This window comes from Chelonia mydas, chromosome 9, assembly GCF_015237465.2.
Source record: "Chelonia mydas isolate rCheMyd1 chromosome 9, rCheMyd1.pri.v2, whole genome shotgun sequence".
NCBI classification, from domain to species: domain Eukaryota; kingdom Metazoa; phylum Chordata; order Testudines; family Cheloniidae; genus Chelonia; species Chelonia mydas.
This window is the reverse complement of record NC_057855.1, coordinates 53,752,368-53,761,865: the sequence shown is the minus strand read 5'-3', so window position 1 is coordinate 53,761,865 and position 9,498 is coordinate 53,752,368. Positions and strand designations below refer to the sequence as shown.

At 40.4% G+C, this 9,498-nt stretch overlaps 1 protein-coding gene across 1 annotated transcript in view; it reads right to left on the bottom strand.

The window, feature by feature from the left end:
* Positions 1-270: 270 nt before the first annotated feature.
* UBXN7 (UBX domain protein 7) overlaps positions 271-9,498 on the bottom strand; it is a 50,488-nt gene continuing 41,260 nt past the window's right edge. Inside the window, exon 10 of the mRNA XM_037908188.1 lies at positions 271-8,361. Coding sequence (XP_037764116.1) covers positions 8,200-8,361 — 162 coding nt within the window. The 3' untranslated portion in view covers positions 271-8,199. The remainder of the gene's footprint in view (positions 8,362-9,498) is intronic.

Below are 9,498 nucleotides of genomic sequence, written 5' to 3'. Positions count from 1 at the left end.
CCAGGTACCGAGAGCTTCCCCCTTTTGGGGTGTCAGAGCCTCGGCTCCAGCTCAAGCCTGAATGTCTACACTGCTTCTTTTAGCCCTGCTGCCCAAGCCCTGCAAGCCCGTGTCGTCTGACCTTGGCTCCAAGACTGGATGCTGCAGGTCTTTTATTGCTGCGTACATGTACCCAATGAGATAAAATTCTGTCAACTGATGAAAATGCAGGAGCTCCATACATGGCCTAGGGTCATGACCATTCCCATTAAAAAAAATAAAAGATGAAGCTACTGAAAACAGTTTGTTTTATTTCCAGGATCAAATATTACAATAGGACATTTACATATATTTATAAAAAAATGCAGCAGTTGTTTATATAGATTAGAGAGGTTTCCTTGAGTTTGCTCCCTCCCAGCACAGTGAGCTGAAATCTTCCGAAGACTTCTCCTCCTCCCACTTAGTTGCATCAAAATTAAAGAAAATTGCTGCTGTACAAAATGACAGGCAAAGTCACAATTTTGCACAGTTAAAAACTACGTTTATCAACTGGAGGACCCAACTCCATAAACAAACAACATATTGTATCAGAGTGCACAATGTGCCTGGTTAGACACTACACTTCTTAGACTCAATTGAGTTTGACTCAGATTTTTGTCAATTAAAGCTGTTCTATAAGATAGCACCTCATCCCCCTCCTTCACCTACGTTTATATTGTATCCTCTTACGACTCAAAAGTTCCTATACCTTTAAACAATTATAAGATACAGGATTATTACTCTCTTCCGTACTGAAGGTGTACTGGTGGAACTAATGACAACTGACAGTGACCAAGACCAGAATTTCTATAATTATTAATGTATTTTTGCATAATGGTAGATGACAAAAGTGAGGCAATTTAAGGCATAAGACAGTGACACTAAGTGCTGCATTCTTCAATAAAAAGCCAGTATGGCCATTTTTATTGGGACTGGATAGACACTGCAAGTGATCTCTCAGCTAACTATTAAGAGATTCAAATAAAATTCTCCTGTATTACCCAAGGCTGCGTCTATTAATCTCACATGCTCAAAAAGCAAACAGCAGATCATAACTGAGCTGGAATAAAATTGAGCACTTTTCTGGCATACAAGGGAAAAATCCTTGTAAAATAATTATTTTAGAATGCCTGTAGCAGTAATGTGCACAGATTTCAACAGCAGTTGTCGAAATCTGTTCTGATTAATTTGCAGAGGAACTAGTTAGAATCTGGAGATTAATGAAAATTCCAACTCAGGTAGGTGTCTGGCACATTTATATGGGTCAATACTTTACCCAGTTTTGAGTTGATTAAAAAAGAACATCCTAGCCTTTATATAACAGGGGAAGATTGCTTTTTAAAAAAAATAGCATAATCAGAAATGTTAACACAGCATGACAAAGGCATGCCTATCTATACTTCACGTGACTGACGGCTGTCAGTATTTATACTTAATATAGCCAAAGCATGTCCATACACCTCTATGCCCTGGACTGCATCACTGTGTTAACTACTAGCTTGGTAAAAGAAAGGGTGAAAAATCTAAGAAATGATGCAAACTGATTCAGCAGAGCTGCTGAATTAGGCAAGAAGAGTGGGGGGAAAAACAGTTAGTATCTAGTCCACAAAGCCACTACAAGGATAACTGCTAAAGGGACGTCTCAAAGAATACATCCAGTTTCACCCAAAAAAGTCTCTGTAACAAATCCTCAGCTAACCTCAATACATGAATAGCATTAATCACTTGTCTATTTGTATTCATCTTTACACTGTTTGGCATCTGGAATAAGGATAGAAGACCAATGAGTTCTCTCACATGGTGCCTTATTTCCCTCCTAGAAAAGTGATGATTTGTAGATCAAACTTTTATGGTCTTTCAGTGCTAGTGGACCCAGCACTCCAGCTGGGAAGAGCAAACACAACAAATAGAGAAACAGACTTCTTACTCCAGAGGTTACATTCTAATAATCACTGTCACTAACTAGTCATGCACAGTACTGATTGCAAAGGTCATACACTACTCAACTGGGAATCCACTAGGCTGTACCACATAGCTACATATGCAGTTCTGTTTGAGCACTACAGATCAAACACTCAGAATAGAAAAGGTGAAAGGTAGTTATTGTTAGTTATACTCTACTGGTACCCAACTGTTGGTATATTTAATCTGTTTGGTTTGATAACAAAAATGAGTTCTCACTACAGTAGTATCAGACATACAAGGCCAATATTGCTACTGAAGGGCAATCTGGGTTTTTTTTAAAAAATTGTTTAGAATTTCAGGATCTTTGTCAATTATACTCTTAAAACAAAGCTGTATTCTGAGCAGACTGAGGACTTAGTGCTGTCAGTTATGTAGCTCATTCAAACTTCTGTAAAATGCATAAATATTATGGGGAAGTAACAATGAGAATATGGAACATTGCAATGAGCTACTTCTTTCAGTCTATAAATACCATTTTAACTGCAGTGTGCACAACTATGTGGGTAAGTCTACTGAAACAGAAAGACAGTGAGGGTTTTGTTAAATCTGCTAGTTTTTAAAATTGTGCACCAGTGTGAGGCAAGAATGTATTTCATCAGATGGTTTCTAGCAACTGCATAAACCATGATAGCAGAAATAGAGGTTTGTATGCATTACTGTGTCTCAGATGAAAAATGCAGAATTATATGCACTTGAGTGTATTTACAACACTAATACTAACAAATTACAGGCACCTAAATTTCTATTCAACTATCCACACTGGTTAGGAATGGATTGCACCTCCCACCCCCCCCAAAGTTTTTCATTCTAGTGTACTAACAGACTAGCAGATTTGGTTCTTTTTGAAAAGCTTTGATGTACCACAGCTAAGGAAACGCTGTTTAAACAACTCCTGATAACTCTGACACCCTTTGTAACACTATATTGTGTTACTATAGTTTAATAACACTTTAAAGACTAAAAGCCTGTAATTACAAGGCTATTAGACATAATTTCAAAAAGAAAGAGTACAAGCACGTTTGCTGATTTACCAGGGAGTGCAATGTGCTTCCAGAAGTAAAGCTTAGGATGTGAGTGTACAATACCAATCTTTTAGGTCCTAATTCAAAGTTCACTGAAGTCAGTGAAAAGACTCCCAGTGGCTTTTGCTCAGGCCCTCACTGCCTTCTCTGGGCAGAGTGTGTTGCAAGGTTGAAGCTTTCAGTCAGCTTGCTTTACTATATGCTGTGTCTGCAAACCTAGCATAGTGGTGATCGCTTGCTCTACAAGGGAGTGGAGGAGATGACTATAAGAGGGCCAAGGCTCCCAGTATCCTGGGAGTCACGCATCTCAAATTCCTCCTCGGTAGGGATGAGCTAGTATCATAATCCTTTAAACCGATGCTCTCTTGATCTGATGTTTATGAAGCTACCATACACGTCCTACTCCTAGTCATGATTAACTGCTATACTCATGATTAATTTTCAAGGAATTAACAGAGTTGGAGAGCAAAACAAGACAAATGGAACACGTGGGACAAACTGCTCCTTTTAAAAGAAAGGAACTACAAATCAAAACATAAGAGTTTGAAATACTATTAATCTGAGAGGATGGAGATGGCTATTCCCTCCCGTACCTGCCAAGGACACGGACTCCCATTCTATAAACACACCTCTACTCCCTAGTACTCTTCATGACAGACCCACAAAGTAGCACCCATTAGTAAGACCAAACTACGCAGTCATTTAGGTTAAGGGTCTTGCATGAAGCTACACAGCACGTCCACTTCCAAACATTTGTTTTGCTAGCCCTTAGATCACCACTTTCCCTTGCAACTAACATGAGACCTTTCCCCAGCCCACTCCAAAGTAATGCGCATCACAGCCTCAGTGTCATGAAACAATTTGACAAAGTTGTTGTTTACAGGGCGCCTTCTGTGTCAATACAAAAAACCTCTGACCAGGCTAGCTTACATTCCTGCCAGCCAATGCTCTGTTCTATGTAAATCCCAGGTTAGATTCCCAGGCTCACTCCTCCAGCCTTTTAAGACTAGGTCTGTCAGAGGCAATGCATGAAGGTTCAGACTGAGGAGAGAAGATTTCTCTTAACAGGAGCCTCTCTGGCCACCTACTGACTCTTGGGAGTCTGAACTACAATGCTTTAGCCATACTGTGTAGTTGAGGTTTGCAGTGGGGGTCTTAAAAAGACAGATGTGTGTAAGGGGGAACTTGGGACTTTGGCAGAGATGCAGAGAACTGAAAGATAAAAGGACCCAACCAGAACAAGCACTAACCACTTCTTGGGAAGGGAAGAGACAAGCTACCAGGGCCTGGCACAAAGATCATGTTTTAGTCCATGATCAGTCAGCCATTCACCCCCCAATTGCCAGGACCTACTCATAGTGTTAAATGAAGTCACTGGAAATAGTCATAGTGCAGGAAGTATTTCATATCTTTGAACCTTCTGTGTATCTAAGTCAGGTAGCTAGCTTGCTTTTCTAAGAGGAAAAATTCTCAATGGGTGTGCACTGGTACAATAAGTGATCACCACCTCAGCTTCAGATACTTAAAATTAAGGATCCATGCCACTCTGAGCGTCTCAAAAAAAAGCCAAACCAAAAAACATTAGAAGCCAGTTTCTTTGGGGAATGGGGTTTAATCCACCAAATACCTTTCTACTATTGTTCACAGCACAAGAGAAAGTACTATGTTATGGATATATTTATTGTTGTATTTTCCTTCCTTTCAGGTTCCCTGGAGTTTTGACATCTTGTCTCTTCAGATCTCCAACCCAGTGAGCTGAGCTGCCTTTCTTCATCAGTTTCTCGCCAATGGCTACTTTCAACTTCTTAAAATCATGAAAATAAGTTTGGGAGATTAGTGATCACTGGAGGAATATGAAAATGTATAGAAATTCATTACCCAGTAGTTAAAGTACAGTTGGGCAAGGAGATGGAGTAGAAGGAAATGGCAGTGGACAACTGAAATCCCTCACCTTCCTCCTTGTCCAACAGCTAGGCTCTTTTGAAAAATGTCATTTGCTTAAAAATGAACTGGGAGCAAGCTGCAGGCTCCCAATTCAGCTTACATTATGCTAAAAATCTAGTGCTAAGCACCACTGCCAGACTGGGTAAGAGGCAGATTTTCTTTTCATACCTCCACCACTAAAAAGCATAAGTGGCTTCTTCTCAAAGTATAATTATTGCTTCCCTGCCAGACCAGACTGCTTGAGAGGTGGGTGGGCAAGCTTTTAACATAACAAAGCTGACTTAAAAGCTGGTTCAGGACTCTAAATTCAGCTTTTTAATGCAAGATGGCCAGTATAAGAGAGTCTAGCTCCTTGCAACTAAGCAGGAAGAGAAAATAAAAAGGAGCTTTTATGGCTTTTGGCTGCCTTGCAGCTAAAGTCAAAATGTAATTAAAAATGGGGTTTCGGAAGAGAAGTTCCCCTCCATCCATTCAATGTAAAGTGTGTACAGAATTATTTAGGGAGATCATAGCTGAGAGTGTATGATGTCAAAAAGGACCAACTACCCAATCAGAATATTGTTTTGAACAATCAGCGCCGCCGCCGCCCCCCCCCCCCCCCCCCCCCCCCAAAACAGAAATAATTTAACACAAGAGTTAGTGGAACTGCCAAGGCCCCCACTCCCATGTACATAAAGGGGCATCAGGGGAGAGCCACAGAAACTTGCAGCCTTAACCAATCAATTTAGTGCACAAGGAAAAGCCCATGGATAAATGCTAGATACTAAATCTTGGTGCTCTTAAACCTCAAATTCTTCAGACATTCACCAGTTGGGAAGGTGCAAACAGATTCATGCACACAAGTGTCAGAGTTAATCATTTCAATTAGCCCTTGGAAGCCCAGGAAAGCATTTAGAACTAAATGATACAGGCTACCGCTTCACCGCTCCCTATGCGGCCAAGTCTGAATTGTGTATTTTGTGGTTCAGAGTATCCTCCATTCTAGAAGCACCATTTTTCCTTCACCCACAACCACCAGTGCCCTCCCTTTCTCTTTGATTGTTCCAGTTCTCTTTCTCGGGTCAGTATAGCGGAGGAATAGTTCCCTTTGAGAACAATGCTGATAACGACCAGTTATCACTTTAGAGTCTCAACATGTCACCTTTGATGTGACTCGACAACTAGACAGGGAATGGAGATCAGAACTGGCTTTTGTATCCTGGAGCAGAACTCAAAAAGTGGTATCAATGTGAATGCTTTTAGTCAAATCATCCATTCGTAAAGCATTGTATAAATATACTTATAAATTATATATAAGAATTCACAGTTTTAAGGGCAAAGGACAGTTAGCTTGCAAAGACCCACAAGGAATAAACTGGGTAATCACCATGATTTCCCGTGTAACATCCTCTAATGTAGGAATGCAGCCTGGAGTGAAATTAAAGGCAAAGTATCTTGAAAAGTTTTATCCCACATAATATTCCTAGCCATCCACTTAGAGGGTTCTTTTCTGGCTTGGAAATAGTTATTGCCAGCATTAATTCTTTTCTTTGACACTGATGCCAGGAGATAAGATTTCCTGACAAACACAATGAAGCAAAATTGGCCGGGGGGGGGGGGGGGGGGGGGGTGAGAGGGAGGGGGGCACACTAATCTTTCACCCTCTAAAAACTGCCAGTTTTGTCTGATTCTCAAGTTAACCCTACCTGTATTTTTATGTCCAACGTGAAGCAGCTTGTTTTCCTCCACAAATACAGAATATGCGAACACAAACTATCAGTTACAAAAGAGCACCCTGGATCAGTACCAGTTTCTGTAAAAGGATGAGTTAGCAATGAAATGGTTTTGTTTCACTGCAGTCTTCTGTAAATCCTTGAACACGATTGTGCTCAGACTCAGGGTAAAGTATCTGAGGATAAAGGAGAGTACATGGTGCAAAAAGCCATTTGGATGCACTGTACGTTGCATTATATGTTTGGTTAACTGATTCCTTAGTCATAATGTACGTATGGCTTACACTGACAGTTTTTATAGCTTTGAACGACGTAAAGCCAGAATCATACTGACATGAGTTAGTTACCGTTGCTTTACACAACTCAAAACTTTTGTTACAGATACAATTCTATATATTTCACTGCAGTTCCAATTAGGAAGTGGGATAACAGAGAGTTCAAATAGCCCAGAGAGTTCAAGTCACCCTGATGATGTGACCCAATAAAATGATCATTCTAAATTAGTGGGATGTCCATCAATGACAGTTTTTTATAATTTATAATAAAAAGGAACCTCAGCACTAGAGCCTACTTATCTTATAGCCTGACTGCTTTGTGAATGCCCTATTGCCCCAAGAAAGTGAATTACCTAGGAAACAGAGAATCAAATTAGTTTTTAAATTGTACGATGGCAAAAGTTTTTGTTTGAGATTCTTACAATATCCCACCACCAATAAAGTCCTGACAACAAAGAGGCCACGTTTTGGAATAAGAGAATAGATTCTGGAGGGGTAAGTTTTAACTATGAAAACAGCAGGTTTCAGCTCCAGATCAAGCATCCAATTCCCATATCAGGCATGCTAAATATCTGCCAAATCCACTGGCAGGTCAACCCTCACTTAAAACAAGATGCCACCTCATCAGCAGGAAGAGAGAGAAAAATATGCATGTGTAATCTACCAAGCTGCCCCAACCTGAATTGTTAAATACAGCTCACACCACATCCTTCCAGCAAATCAGTATTCTGCAGAGGACATGACAAGGGATCCTCACAAGGCTGTAAGGTTAATGGAGACCTTTTGTGTAGAAAACCAAAACGAAGAAAAATTCTACTGCAAATTACAATTTCTCTGCTTAGGGAGACAACTCAGTGCCTAGCCGCATGGTATTTCTCAATAAAAATAAAATATATTAACAAAATAGATTTTTCTTTTAGGGGTAGCGGTGAGAAATATTTGTTTGTTATGGCCATCCCGAACCCCAGCATGTTGGATGCACAGACTACCTCTTATTCCGAGAAAGGGATGTGCAGTTGTAGGAGGCATGTTCCTCCACAATTAGCGCATGATTTTTCCAAGGCCAAAGCTGGGAAAGCTCATATCTTAGCATTTTCATTTGGTCACAAAACTAGGAGAAAGGAGGAAGAGGGAGATGTGGCAAATGCCTGCCTGTCTGATTTCAGCTCGATGATCCCATGAGCCCAGCTGCATACTTAGTGCATTGGTATCACAGGCAAAGAAGTGGAGGGGAGGGAGGCTGGGAGAGCTCAGGCCTTGGTGCTAATTCCTTTCCTGCACAAAGACAGTCTCTTGAGGGCACAGGCCAGCCTCCTGCAATGTGATGTCATAGTCCAGATGAGAAAGCTTCCTTCGAGGGAAGTTGGTGAGAAGTTCAAAACGTTCATTAGGGTATCCTTTTGACTGGACATGCTTCACGAGAGCCTGCAGAAAAAGGCAGAAAAGTATTGATTCACATCAGAATCAAGTACAGACAACTTTTTCTTTGAAATATTAAAGTTTGCCATCATGGACAAAAGGGCATTGAATGAGAAGTTAGGTAATAAAGGAGTTGGATTATATACACATTTCTATAGCTCCCATGACTATAATACTGGACACTATTAAACCAAATGGTCCCTAGCTAACGAATACTTTAACAGAAGAGAAATAGATATTAGCATATTAATGCAAACAAGCTGGATTTTGGACTACACATTAAGACAGTAAAATGGCACCTGCAAGAGAATCCTAAAATATCCAAAGGTGGAAGCCCCTTAGTTGTTTATTCGTAGTCACCACTAGAAAGAGTTAAAAATGATCCTCTGTGAAACAAGTGACTTTTCTAGGTTACTTGAACAGGACCATATTGAGTTCATCATATTTTACCTACAATTTAATCTTTTTCTTATTCTCAAAATATATATTTCTTTGTAAACTGCCCTCACTAGCTCCTTTGCTTCTCTCCCTAGAATGGCAATATTGTTTTTTTTTTTTTCCCAGAGTAGCAGCTGTGTTAGTCTGTATCCGCAAAAAGAAAAGGAGGACTTGTGGCACCTTAGAGACTAACCAATTTATTTGAGCATAAGCTTTCGTGAGCTACAGCTATTCAGCCTTTAATTTTTACCAGTCTGGGTATTGCTTCATTGCACACCAATGTTCACAGAATATGCTTGCACTCTCAATACTGCCCTATTCCCTAGATAGTTTGGGGGAGTGGGAGGGAGCAGAAGCATATGTTGTGTTGGCTCCACTTAAAGGATTGACTCACACTTGTCTTCCCATTTTCCGTGTCTTTCCTTCTTTCACTCTTTTGGGTTCAAACAGGCAAAGAAAACAGTGTTAATGTTCTTTCATAGTAGCATTTCCTGTGGATGCCTGTTTCGAGGGCAGTGATGTACAGTAAATAGCTCAGTTTCACTCTTTGCAGGTAAGATTGTTCTATGCAGGAACACAGTACTGCTTTTCATCTCTGGCTGTCAGATTTTGTTGTCTAGAAAATGTCTATTGCCTACCAAGTGGTTTGAGGTGTACGGACAGGGTGGGCTTTAAAACGTTCAGGGAGGTGTGAGCAGCAAACTT